Source organism: Dendrobium catenatum, unplaced genomic scaffold, assembly GCF_001605985.2.
Source record: "Dendrobium catenatum unplaced genomic scaffold, ASM160598v2 fragScaff_scaffold_488, whole genome shotgun sequence".
Lineage (NCBI taxonomy): Eukaryota > Viridiplantae > Streptophyta > Magnoliopsida > Asparagales > Orchidaceae > Dendrobium > Dendrobium catenatum.
The window spans coordinates 1,007,877-1,022,726 of record NW_021318950.1 but is presented as its reverse complement, the minus strand read 5'-3'; the positions used below and the strand labels follow the sequence as shown (position 1 = coordinate 1,022,726).

At 34.0% G+C, this 14,850-nt stretch overlaps 1 protein-coding gene across 6 annotated transcripts in view; it reads right to left on the bottom strand.

The window, feature by feature from the left end:
- The window catches only part of LOC110107900 (uncharacterized RNA methyltransferase BH0687), a 48,969-nt gene that overhangs the window by 22,591 nt on the left and 11,528 nt on the right, over window positions 1-14,850 (bottom strand). For all 6 annotated transcript variants that reach the window (XR_002304412.2, XR_002304413.2, XR_002304411.2 and 3 more), the window contains 2 exons: window positions 4,257-4,365; window positions 3,723-3,878 (listed from right to left, as the gene is read on the bottom strand). Coding sequence is in view for 1 of the 6 variants with exons in the window: in XM_020838342.2 (XP_020694001.1) it covers window positions 3,723-3,878; window positions 4,257-4,365 (265 nt within the window). In the remaining 5 variants the exon portion in view is untranslated. The remainder of the gene's footprint in view (window positions 1-3,722; window positions 3,879-4,256; window positions 4,366-14,850) is intronic.

Sequence of the window (14,850 nt, the reverse complement as noted above, 5' to 3'; positions counted from 1 at the left end):
TAAATTTATCAAACTACAAACCTTGAACACCACTTCCACAAGAACTCACAAAGAGATCCACAATACTATCTCCTCAAGAACTCACAAAGAGATCTTGGAAAATTTCATGAACTCACAAAGAGATCTTGTAAAATTTCATGAACTCACAAAGAGATCAACAAGAGAGAATTTTTCATTCATCAATAATCATCCTCCTACAATGCATGAGGCCTCCTATAAATAGGCCAAAATGAAATTAAAACTAAAAGACATAAATGCCCTCGGGGCTACAATATCAAATGACTATCCATAAGGGTAAAACAATAAAACTAAAAAAATAAAATAAACTAATATAAAAAATGATTCAAAATATAAACTCCTGATCGTGGCCGTCGATCTCCGGTGGTACACGCGTCGAAACCACTAACGATGTCGTCATCATTTAACCTCGCCAAAACATAATATCAAACAATGATCTAAGCAAAGTTTATAAGTTTTCATTAATCGGTTGTTTTCTACCTTAGTTGTTAATTTTGTAATTAAAACACATTAATAATTATGGTATTGAGCAAAAGAGATTTATTTCATATTTCTTAGCAGTAGACCCTAATTGTTATTTCTGTAATTAAAACACATTAATAATGTGGTCTTAAGAAAAAGAGATTTATTTATATTTTCCTAGCATTAGGTTTGTTCATATGAGTTGGTACAGTGTCGGTTGAATCATATAGTGGATTGCTATTTGACATTTGGGTGGTGGAACTTGCCATTATCCACTTATGACTTTTTTCTACTACAGGATGATTATGGCTCCTTTTGCCCATTCTCTGTGTTTTTTATTATGGTACAGTAGGTATTTGCAACTTATCCTGATCCCAAGCCTTATGACTACACATCCTAATCTCATTCCTTAAGCTAGCAGGATTCTTGTGAAAGTTGCGGTTCTGGGTTGCAATGTCTGTGGATTTCTATTATCTATAAATATATGATATTGCTTATAGGTTTAATGATGTGCTTCGATAGTTAGATATTAAGTTTATTTGATATTCCAAATTAAAATTTTAATTGATTCTTATCTTTTGCGATTGAATTAAAACTTAAATGGAGTTGATTTTGTGCCAAATATCTACAAACCCTAGGATGAGAAGTCTATAAATATAGATTCACCGGCATGTCACAATTTCACAACAACAATAACATCATCAAGCCTTTATCACACTACGTGGGGTCGGCTACATGAATCTTTTTTCTGCATTGTCTCATGTTAAGAGTTAAATTCTCATTTAAATCTAATAAATAAAGGTTATTTCTAATATTTTCTAAACAAGCCTTTTTAGGTCTACCTCTACTTTTCTTAACAAAAGCCAAATCGAATACATCTACTTTCCTAACCGGGTCATCGAAAAGTCGTCACTTTATATGACCAAACCATCTAAGGTGACTCTCTTTAATCTTATCTTCCACTAGAGCTACTCCAACCCTTCCACATATATGCTCATTTCGTATCCTATCTCTAAGAGTAAAGTCACTCATCCACATGAGCATCCTCATCTCTGCAACACTTAACTTAATATTATGCTTCTCTTTTAATCCTCATCTCTGCAACACTTAACTTAATATTATGCTTCTCTTTTAATGCCAACATTCTGCACCATAAACATTGCAGGTCTCACCACCATCTTATAGAATTTTTCCTTAAGTTTGAGGGAGACTTTTCTATCACACAACAAGCCCGATGCATTTTTTCACTTCAACCATCAAACTTGAATTTTGCTAATAATATCTCCATCTATTTCACCATCACTCTGAACAATAGACGCACAATATCAAAAACATGTAATTTTATTAATGACTTGATCGCCCAAAGTCACACTCCCCCACTAGATCTATTTACTACTAAAATTATACTTCATATATTCAATTTTAGATCTACTCAACTCAAAAGAAAACTTTTAAACTCTAAGGTTGACCTCCAAAATTCAAGTTTACCTTCAACTCCCTCTCTAGTCTTATCCACAAGAAGAGCTTACACCACGATACAACCTCGTGCAACTATCTAGTGAGAACAACCATGACCAAAACAAAAACATATGGGCTTAAGGCTGATCCTTGATGTAATACAGTAGAAATAGGAAATACTTGGTCAAACCACCTTGTGTTTGAACACAAGTGACAGCTCTAGCATGTCACAATTTTAATTGAACAAAAATTTCTCTTTCAAGTTTTCAATCTCATTCATATAAGTTGGCTGTGTGATTAATTCGAGAGTAATATAAGTGTGAGTACCTAATTCTGGGGAAAGTCATCTCTTAGTACCAACGTGAGACAAGAATTAAATTATAATAGCTTTTTATTTTAAATGGTTCAAAATTCTTGTTAATTTCTTTTGAATTTACGCAAGTATATCATAATCATTTGAATTATAACTTTTATATTTACTATTTACATTTAAAGAAAGCAAATTATCAAATTATTTAGTGATTTGTTATCTTATATCTCAAGTTCCCTAATATGATTTTTCATACAAAGCATGGTAATAGTTGCATTAGAAAACTCTAACTTGAACCATCCAGCGTCAAACAACTCATGTTCATACTTTGGAATTGAGAGAACATTTTCAAAAGAAACAAGAGCCCTCCGCCACAACATTCCTATATTTCTCTCAAGATAGAATGAAGAACCAAAATGGGAAAAAAAACATCATTATCACTACCATCCGAACTATTTGGATTGGTATGAAAGAATCCTTCATCAACTATCGTTTCTGTGCAGAGATGCATTATAAATTAATACTAGTTTATTTAAAAACTACTGAAGAACCAAAAATCATGCTAGCATTGGCCTTCAACTTTTCCTTCCAAGATCTCATACTTAATTGTATTACCAATAACCATAGTCATGGTTTAAAATTGCGCAATATGTGGCTCGCCTTGAGGCCCGCCTTTGCGCAATTCCAATAAAAAACGCCTCGATGCTTACGCCTCGAGTTTTTTTTATGAGGCTTGCGCCTCAACTTGGTTGAGGTCCGCCTTGAGGTCCACCTCGCCTCACTGGCATAAGGCTTACATCTCACACTATATATATTAAAACTTACATAAATCTTGAAGTAAATGCCCGACATTGGACTCAATAGGAGAGGAGGAAGAGGAGAGAGCAGTTCATCATAATGATGATTCAAATAAAGAACCCCTTAGTGATGACAGTGGTGATGACTTATGAGTTCTTATGTGATATATCATTGCTATTTATTTTTGGAAATTTGAATTATATGTTAATGAAAAGAATACTGGGATTTGGGAAAGATAGAATTTTGAGTTGAACTATATTTCATGTTGTCTTATTATTGGGATATTTTGATTTCACTTCATATCTTATGTTTTTTTATGTTTTATATTATTCACTCATTAGTATATTAAAAATTTATCATTTTATGTTTATGCAATCTTTTGATTTTGAGGCTTACACCTCAAAACGCCTGCAGGCTTACGCCTCGCCTCGCGAATGAAAAACTCCTCAATACCCAAATACGCAATTTTAAACATAGACCATAGTAAAATATAAATAAACTGTGCAAATTTAAGCAATGGAAAAACAAAACATCAGCAAACAAGCTTGAATACCCACAAATTCATCATGTTTAGCACCAAATACAATCATGTATTCAATACCATATTCTACAGGAGATATTCAGGAATCGCAGTAATCAAAAAAGTGAAAATCATCATTGCAATTAATATCCTTGCCTGGTAAGAATTCGTCTGGAAAAAAGAATTGGCTGAAACGTTGAATGTAAGTCCTCTTAACAATTCGTTAATGGTTGATTTTCCATAAAGAGTGTACTCTTGCTCCCCAACAGATGTATTACCAACAGATGAAGTCACATTATTCATGACACTAACCTATGTCCAGTAACATGAGAAAAAAATAATAATCAAATTTTATAACAATAATAACAACAATAACAAGCATTTATCACACTATGTGGGGTCAGCTAATAATCAAATTTTATAGTAACAAATCAAAGAAATCCCGAAAATTATACATCAATTATAAGTGAAAAGAATAGTAAAATACATTGCATTAACATAAGACTTGGGCCTCACATAATAGAATTAGTAAGAAACTGCAAACACGTTTGTTGATCATCTTGTTTACAATTTTTCACATAATGTGAAAATTCCATTGATTGTTTAACAAAGTGATGCCTCGAAAAAGATTTTAAAAAGCTTATGTTGGTGAAGTCAATAAAAAGTAAGGATTTCGAAGGCCACACGAACCACTTCAGGTATAGTAGAAATCCTCCTAACAAGAGGATCCAGCATCTCAGGTTTGTAGCTTGATGTGACAAAATTAACCATAACTTCTGCAAAGCCAGTCATTTTATCCCTGATAAACTAGACATAAAGACCATTTCAGTATTTAATAAGAATATTAAAAAAAAAGGATAACATGTTCTCTAAAAATAAAGAATCTTTGAAAAAAACTTCCACAAAAATGAAAGTTGAAGTGAAAAATTGTATAGCTTTATATTATACAAATACATAAAGGGAGTGACATTCAAAGAAGAGAAGTTGGAAAAAATAGATGTCATTAACAATTAAATGCCAACACCTTGTCATGACATGTTTTAGATTTTCATTGCTCCATCATACTTATTAGCTAATGTTGACGTACATTTTCATGTCGATTCAACTCGAATCGAGCCGATTCGAGCCCGACTAGGCTCGATGGCGCTCGATCAACTTAATTGATCAGAATCAAGATTCAATTAACTCAAATTAGACCCAAATTTAATTCAATTTAATTCAATTAAAATCAAATAAAATCCAATCGAGCCTCGTCGAGCGCAGTTCGACGTAATTCGAAGCAATTCGACGTCGATTCAAGTTTAATTTCATGAAATTAAATTGAGCGGACCAAATCGGACACAAACCAACCCAAATCGGTTCGGGTCGAGTCCAATTCGAGCTTTATTTTAGTCCAAATTAGTCAATTTGGGCTAGCCTTCAAAAATTGAGATCAAGGGCTGAGATCTCACCTCAAATCCCACCCAATTTCACATCAATTTTGGCAGAGAATCCACTCAAGTGGAAATTCTCTCGTTTCACGCAATGAGAAGGCGGGATTGGCAATTTGGGGGGGCTGGCACCGTGCGTGCGCCTCAAAGAGAACGAAATGAGAAGGGGGGAGCCATTCAGCTCCGCCGTGTTCTATCCGTCCAGAAACAAAAGAGAGAGAGCGAGAGGGAGAAGCTCCAGCAAGCCTCCATCCGCGCCTCCTACCCCACTCGCCGTTTATGGTCGCTCCGTCCGCGGCCCGCCTAGCTGAGTGGAAACCAGGCCCGACCGCGTCTGGGCTTTCGAACGAGCTTCCCAGGGGGTCTTTTCCCATATTCATCTGATCAGCCGAAGCCGCAGCCCCTATTCCCGACCCTTGTCCGACTTGAGGGCTCCAACTCTATCTAAGTTTGGATTTATGCGGCTTTTAGTCCGGAGGGAGCCTCTTTCCCCATCCTATTTCAACTCTGACGAGTTCGCAGCAGTCGAGGGAGCTGTTGGAAGTTTCCAAACAGCAAGGGAAGCCTTCGAAACCTCCCAAACTGCGGTTTGGAGGCTTGGGAGTGCCTTGGATAGCAAATGAGGCACCCGGAGTGTCTTGGATAGCGGTGACGACGTCCAGAGCAAATAGGACAGCAGTCTTCTTTCCCCGGAGCTGCTTGGAGCTTGGATTGGAGCGCTTGGACAGCCTGGGTGAGGTAAAATTTCAAAAACTTAGTAAAAACCCTAAGGCACCCTAGCCTTTGATGTGTGATTGACGTCCCCAACCCCTAGGTCCTTAGAAACCTCAATTTTTGCTCTCCCAAAATCCCACATTTGTTGTCCTCTTCGCAAAACAGTAGAAACTTGGTGGTTTTCATTTGTTGGTTCTCATGTGAGAATCCCGAGAGGATGTTAACGCGCATAGGGGTGTTGGATTGGTAACCAACACCTCTCAAATGCATGATTTTGCAGTCATATCGCATGCTTAGCCTTCGCCTACAATGAACCATAGGTTTTGATGATATCTTCCTATCCCAAAATGTATGATGAAGTGTAGGTTTCATTGCATTGTAGGTCAAGTTTGTTTCCCCTAATGCTAATATCGAGACAAAATCGATCTAGTGCGTTAAATTGCATTTGTTGAGTTTGTGTTTCATCTAAGATTTGTGAAATTATGTAAACATACTTGTTCAATTTCAAATGTTGGATAAACTAATTTAGTGTAGTTAATAGGTTTCCAACACCGATGACTACACTTTGTCTTGTGTTGAAAATATAAAAGTTTGTTTATGTGATACCCTAAATTGGAGAGAACATGTATAAGGAATTCTTTTAAAACTTGTAACTTGTTCAAATTACATGCACATTTCATTTACACATAAATTATCAAGAAAATGATTTATGGTTACATGAATGTGCATATGTTGGAGTTTAAGAATTTCTTTGAGTTTTTGCAAATGTTTGTCATGAACTTAATCAATATATGAGGAGCACTGTGATTGAGGTTATGTGTAATATTTCGCAAGATTGGGTAGTTGATTGTTCTTAATTGTGCAAATCTCTAAATTCGAAAACTCAATGTTGTGCCTTTAACACACTAGAAGCATACGTATATTAGAACTTGTAGCTCTTTGTAAATTATGACAAATGCACGCAAATGAATTTGAGCAGCCCAAAACAATTTCTACCTCATTGTGAAATCCTTCACATTACTCTCAAAGGTTTATGTTGATGATTTCATAATGTGCATAGCCAATCAAGATCATATGTGATACTTTACAAAGCTCAAAGTTTAGGGTTTGAACCATCACATGCTTACTTTTAGGTTTCTCCTAGATCTTGTCAAAACTGATATTTAGGATATCCCTAGAAGCTTCCAAGTCCCCTAGATCATGTCAAAATTGATTTAGAAAAAATTTCAAAGCTTTAGCAATCATCTCTTCTTTCCATGAGTCCAAAACATTCATGGAAGAATACGGAATTTCCTTTCTCAAGCATGTCCTCCTTCAAACTTGATACTTAGAACTTCCTCAAAAGTTTTAAGCTCTATGTTGCATGAGTTCAAACATTTTTTTTTAAAGTATGAGTTCAAACGTATCCACCTCCATGTGTGACATTTTGGAGCCTCTCCAAGCTCTAAATGTTCTATTACATGAAACGTCAAAACTTTAGGATCAAATCCTAAGTCACAACTGTTTTGTTGAGACCCAAAATCAACAAATAACTACCATCCCCTTTCATGTGTGATAATTTTGGAACCTTCCCAACTTAGGTAGATGAGCCTATCATATTTACCTAACCCAACTTAGGTAGATGAGCTTATATCATCGAGTACAAACTCGGTGATTGCTTCTTGATCCGTAGTTCCAAAACTACAAATCATTTCTCTCTTATACATGACGTGTGAAGCTTCCTCAAAGCTCCAAACACTTCATTGTATAAATCCTGTAACCTTAGGATGAAAATCCTAGGTTCATTTTATTTCTCTTGTTGACACAAAATCAACAAGTCAACACCATTTTCCCTTCTTGTGTATGTCAACTTGGTTTCCCCTAAAATCCTAAATGCATACTAAGAGACCTTGAACTTGGAACCAACTTCCAAGTTCTTCCACCTTGTCTGTTGGAGCATGAAACCAACAAATATCCCCTTCATGTGTTATATTTTGGATCACCCTCAAAGCTCTAAATTATTCTATCATATGAGCCTTCAAGACCTTAGGGTAATCCTAAGTCCAAACCTTTATTTGTTAAGAAATGAAATTAACAAATAAACAATCCTCCTTCATGTAGAATGCTTGGAGCGTTCTCAAAGCTCCAAGTGTTAGAGCGCATGAATCATTTGAAACTTGGAACCAAATCCCAAGCTCTTCTATCCTCGTTGTTGGAACATAAAACCAACAAATATCTTCTCATGCAAGATGTTCTAAGGCTCCTCAAGCCTTTAAACATATCGTTACATGAGTCCTTTAATTTTAGGACCAAATCCTAGGTTCTCTCCCCTTCTTTGTTTGTTGAAACACAAAGTCAACAAACACACGTCACTTTTCCCTTCATGTGTAATAATTTGAAGCTCCTCCAAAACTTCTGCTTACTATTACATGAGGTTATTGAACTCAGAACCAAACTCTAAGATCTTTCTTTCAATTTGTTTGAACCTAAAGTTAACAATCATCAGTATCCTTCTTCTCTATGTGAAGCAACTATAGGGTGTCTTGTTTGAGTCATTTGTAAGTTTCAAAGTTGTAAGTGTCGTCAAGTAAGTGTCTATGTTTGTAAGTTTCTTTATATAATATAAAAAGTGTCTTTTGAGTATTTTTATGTTGTTCTTAGAAAGAGTTTCTTTTTTGTGATCAAAAATTTGGGTCCCTCTCCCAAATTTTTGATTGCATCACCTGCTTAGACTCAGGACATACTTGACTTCAATTAGATGAATGATCTTTGTTTCTTTGAATATCAAATATTCAAAGAACATTCATGAAATTTTGTAACTTTCAAGTTACATCTCCATTCACTCAATCCCAACTAAGTGAATGATCATTTCTCCTTGAACATCAAATATTCAAGGGACTTCCCTCAACTTGCAGCCCATAAGTTGCATCTCATTTCTCACTTTCTACAACTCAAAAGCTGTAGGAAATTATCTTATTCTCCTAAGACTAGAAATTAGGAAAATGTACATCTCTCTTTGAACATCAAATGTTCAAAGAATGCTCATGAATTTGCAACCTCCAAGTTGCATTTTCCTCCCCTTCTCCTACAACTTAAAACTATAGGAGGACATCTAATCCACCTCATGTTTTGTATTATAGATTTCCTCAAAACCCTAAATACATTATGCTATAAAATACTCGAGCTTGAGATCAAACCTTGAGCTCCTCCCTTTCATTTGCTTAGGTACATGTTAGGCAAGTGAACATCTCATTTTGAACACCTAATGTTCAAAGAGCTTCCCCCGATCTACAACCTCTAAGTTGCATAATCCCCTTTCATTCTCCTTACGCAAACTATGAAAGTGTACCTCTTCTTTTGAATGTCAAATGCTCAAAGAAACTTCTTGAATTTGCAACCTCCAAGTTGTACTTTCTTTCCCTTCTCCTATAACTCAAAATTGTAGTAGAAAATTTAATCTTCCTCATGTTTTGTATTATGGATCCCCTCAAAATCCTAAATACATCATGTTGTAAAATAATTGAATTTAAGATTGAACCTTGAGTTCTTTCATCTCATTTGTTTAGTCTCAAATTGGGCAAATGAATAGATCCTTTTGAACTCCAAATGTTTAAGAGATTTCCCTAAGTTGCAACATCTAAGTTGTACTTTTTCCCCTTTTTACCTAACCAAACTAGGTAGATAATCATCTCCCATTGAAGAGAAAATTCAATGGTTCATTCTTAGTTTGCACACCTTCAAGTTGCATGCTACACATCCCTCTCTTACAATTCAAAAAGTTTTAGGAGATCTTTTCGTCCATTTGACTCAAGTTAAGTGAGTGAACATCTTTCTTTGAACACCCAAAAGTTCAAAGAAAACTCCTTGTGATTTATAATCCACATTTACATCTCACGCTTCTATATTTACTTAATTCAAATTAGGTAGATAATTGTGCATCATTGAATAGCAGGCAACTTAGCTGACAAACTTAATTGTAATAATTGGGACATTACCTACATTTTTGCTTTAGTTGATTTACATTTCCTCACATGTATTGATTATTTACTATGTGTGCAATAGAAAAGCATGCTTTTTCCTAGGTTTTTTTTTGTTTTACTTGGGGGTGGCCTGGACTATTTCATATAGTAGGCTCTTAAAAAAATTTAAGATTTCTACCCTTTAAAATGTAAACAACCTAAAATCAATTTAGGTTTCATGATTTTCTAACAAAAGAAAATTGCATTGCTCTCTTTCAAGGAGCCAAGTTTTCCAAAACTCAAAAACAATCATGCATAGCCAAAAGTGTGTCACACGTAGAAAAGCCTTTACTTAAAGACTAGATAACAAAAAGTCTATTTCTTTGTGAGTTAGTATATGCATACCCATCATTATTAGGCATCTTGGCCTCAAACCCAAGTTATAATCCCTATTTCTTGTGCATTGAGACAAAAAAACATGGCATTTTAAAAGTGTTTACCTAGGTCTAGCTTGTAGCCCTTTCCAGGCAGGGCAATAAATCCAGGGTCGGGCTGGCTATGCCTCCTCATGTGAGGCGTAGTTTGTAAGTCCCTTTACATTCCATTAGATTTAGGTTCGAGATACTATCTCTCAGTAGTCCTCACCTTAGTTTTAGGATCCGAGGCAATAGTTGAATCCAATCACCATACAAGTACTCACCTTCCGGGCAGTTCCTCGAATATGTGTTATTGGAATGTAAGCCCCGACCTTCTAATCAAAATGATCAACTCAAACAAAATTAGAGTTCAAAAATATAAACCCCAATATAGGATAGTCCGAGCACCTCCAAGATTTCTCATAATCAAGTGCTCCTACTTCACCTCATTTGGCTCTCATTTCAAAATCTCAAGTTAATCATTTCTTCCTTGAATTTCCTAAATGTCAAAAACCCTTTAAACAAAATTTTCACGGATTTTCAAAAATTAAACTTTAGCCAATATCTAAATGACTTTCAAAACAAGAAAACCACTAGTTTAATCAAAAGTCTTCTCAAGCATCAAAGCTTAAGATATAATTAACCATAAGGGCAAGCCCCTATGGGACGTCTGTACCCCAGAATAAATAAACCTCATTCAACCAAACATTGAATAGAGGAATCTCTGTTTAAAATTGTAAATTTTATCATAGTCCATAAGAAAATGTTATTTTTACCCTTCGGAGTAATATATCATCATTCGTATGTCATACTTGATCATAAAGTATGCAATCCGTTTGAGAATTATAAAATTCTCCAATAGCTAATTCCTAATATTTGAAGCCAAATTTTATCTATATTAAACTTATTCTTCATAAATCATTTTAATCGACCTCAAACCAAGTTATCTTAGGTTTAACCATTTTTTTCATTTATAATCCTTCATCACCAATTTTATTTATCAATTCAAATGGTGTCGATTATACCGTTAATTGCACATAAACAAACAATATAATTCTATTTTAATTACTTATCTTCAATAAGCCTCATATCATCCCTTCAATATAATCATTCCTTAATTTATCCATTTTAGTTTTGTTGAAATAAGGAGTTTGAGAGGGAAAAGCTTAAAACTGTATTCAACATCATCCCTATTTAAAGACTACACAAAATGCTTAAATAAGGAAACAAATAACTACATAATAAAAGGTAATATAATCCTTCCTAATTTTGTTGCCTAACTAAGGAAGGCACACAACGTAAGGTGAGCTTCCAACGGATCGCTACTTGCAGTCGTGGCATTAATGCAGGATTGAAAGGCTGGGATTTAACAAGTTTATCACAAATGTATTATAACATCTCATTTTTGTCACGCTCAACTCTTAATAATTCTTTTTACTATCAATACTCAAATTGATATAGCATAGCAAGTCTAATTAAAATTCTATAAAATTTATCTTTTTGTCCTGTGATATCCTCTTACCTTTTCAATCTAACCATTCACCCTTCTATGTATCACTTCACCTTCTAATAATATTGATTAATTATGATTATTATTACATAAACTAAATTTACATATAATATAGTCAAAACTTAATTACACTAATCTTCGGCCCATTATGTTCTAAACATTTTCTCTATTATTTTAACTTTCCTCTTATTACATCTTAGAACTATCTCATCTATAAATAGCATATACTAAGGTACATCACTTTCCTTTGTAAACATATTTATAACTAGTACAAAAAAATTACATAATGAATGTTATTCATGAATATAATATTATTATAATTGAAAATTCTTTAATTACCTCACAAATACTTATAATAATACTCAATGCACCATCATATATATCTTTATAACTTTAATAAAAATTTAACATATAGAAATATCCCTTAATTCACACCAACTATTAGTCTTCTCGAGATTAATCTAAATCATATGAATCTTTACTCTTATATTTTTCTATTAATTTCCTTCAGAAGAAATTGCTTTCATGATAGATTTACTTAGTATGAAATCAATTTTCTTCTACAAAAATAATGTTATTTTTTTAAGTCTATATTCCATTATTCTTTATCATCACTTCATTTTATGATTCATACATTTGATTCCTCTGTCATTATCAAAACACGAACTCCTTTGCACTAAAGTTGTACAAAAATGTTACTTCTCCAATCATTCACTATCCTCTAAGTCTTCAAATTCTATGAAAATATATAAAAACAAAATAACTACTGTTTCCCCAATTGCACTCCAAATTTAAGTAACGTCTCACTTAGACTTAAAGCCTTACTTTTATACATTTTCTTCAAGGTTAACCTCATTCAACTTTTTAGACCAATTTATAATATACTTCAATATTTTGTTCATTATGCTCTCCCAATTATTTTTTGAAAAAAAAAATCTTTTTCATTCAGTTTTAACTAAGATCTTATAATATTTTCTTATAATAAATCCAACTTTATCCAAGCCTAAAATTTATTATATTTTTTCATAACTTTACCAAATATTATTAAAATCATCAAAAGTTAGTTACCATTTGCTTTGATCACTACACTCTTTGGATATTTTTAGCTTTATTATATCGTTATTATTTAATACTATCCAAATATCTTGCCTCCAACTATTAGAATTCTAGTTCCATACCAAATCAATAAGATATGCTTATTGAAATCTACTTATTAACCTAGAATCCCAAAGGTATTTGTGCAAATAGACAAAACTAATATTATTCTAATTAAAAAATTAGAAAAAGAAAACAGTTGATAATGATGAATGTCAGTATACAAAAGAGTTGTCTCTCCAATTTCTTATGATGCTTGCAGTTCATCAGTATAAATAAATCCATTTAGATAGTCCATTATGGCCTAATGTTGACTAGATCAAAATGCCTATTGATGGGAAAAGCATTGATATATTATTCATTGAACAAAGGTCTCTTTTTATAGATCTATAGGATGCATGTATTCTAAAACATATAAGGAGAACAAAAAATTACGAGGGAATAAAATGTAGAATTCCTTAACTGAGGCATTTCCTAGTATAAATGTTTCCTAATCTGTTGAGACATTTCAACACTTTCCCTCAATTTGGGTATAAATATATTTATTAGCTCAAACTTCTTACATAGCAAGAAAACAAAATGATACCACATAGCTTTGTTGAAGATTGTTGGCATCCGTAAACATCTCGCGAACAACTCAAGTGAACATGTTAAAAACAATAGACAATGGACGCAATGTCACGTGAAATGAATTCAAAACGCCTTGCCGCAATTGAAGTTGCCCAAACGTCACATGTTCACAAAATGGATTGAGCCAACGCATCCACAACATCAAAATTGCCACAGGAAGCACCTCCCAAGACCAATTTGGTCAATCACAATTGAAGTCCCCCAAACATATCGACCATAATCAAAGTCGGTCAAACATCATTTGTTTATGAAACAGATTATGCCAATGCATCTTAAACATCAAAAATACCAAAGAAAGCATCACTCCCAATCAATTCAGTCAATCGCGGCTAAAATGTCAAACAATGGATGCGACATCCTGCAAAAATTACTTGAACTTCATTCATTCGCAAAAAGGAAGTCGCCGACTTTTTCAGAATGTCAAACTTACATATAGAGGGCACCCATTTTGCCTAGACCTCACATAGGCGAAACGCAAAATTTCTCAATGGCAAGGCAATGACAAGTATTTTGAGATGCATGAGGATTCAATTTTTTGCATTTTGTCTTTCCAAAAAAATTCAAATCAACATAAAAAAAACTTCTAAAATCATGCCGACTTCATATTGCGCCTACTCCAATGCTGCATTAAGTCTCACGTCCCAGTCATTTCCTCTATGACATTTCTCCACACCACAATTCCCTATCCTCACTCGCCATTGGCGTAGCCATAAATTTTATTCAAGGGGGCCTAAATTAAACAATACAGAAAAATCATCCATTGCCGGCGCAATTTTCCGACGGTTTTCCTACAGTTTTCAGACGGTCAATTTTTCGGCGATTTTCCGGCAGTCAATTTTCCGGCGGTTTGCCATCTCAGCTGAAATGCTAGAATACATTAAAATAGTTTCGTTTGTTGTCTTATTACTAGAGCCAAGAGGAGCTGTAAGATCAAAATTAATAATGCAAATAACATGCGGGAGAGGAGCGAAAAAGAAACCGAAAGCCGTGCTCGAGGTCGCGAGTTGTGAGAGGAGTGAAGGAGAAAATGAAGCAGGCCGTTTGGGTCGAGGGAAAGCAAGCCATTTTGGAGCGGTCTGTTGGAGAATTTTTGTATTCTCGAACGGATTGCATATTTTATAATTGGGCACGGCATAAGAATACGATATATTTCTCGACGTCGATCGATCGAGTCGATCGGGGTCGAGTCGGTGCAAAAATATTCGTCAACACGGTCTCCATTTGAACGTAAGATATGATATTGTAGCTAGAGTAAAAATTTTTATAAGAAAGTTATTGTGAAAATTAGTAAGAAAACTATTCTGAACAAAGCCTAGAGCATATTATTGCATGTTAAATCATATTTTTTTATGAAAATAATGCTAATTTTCTTATGTAAACTGATCCTCCACACTTAAATTTACTTTAAAATGAATTCAACACATAAAAAAATTCAATTAAAATGTATATTACATATATCTCAAAATAAATACAATACTTTTAAGATCCATTTTGACAAAAAATTTTGATCAATAAATTTTGTAACTATTTTTTTATGAATATATTACATGC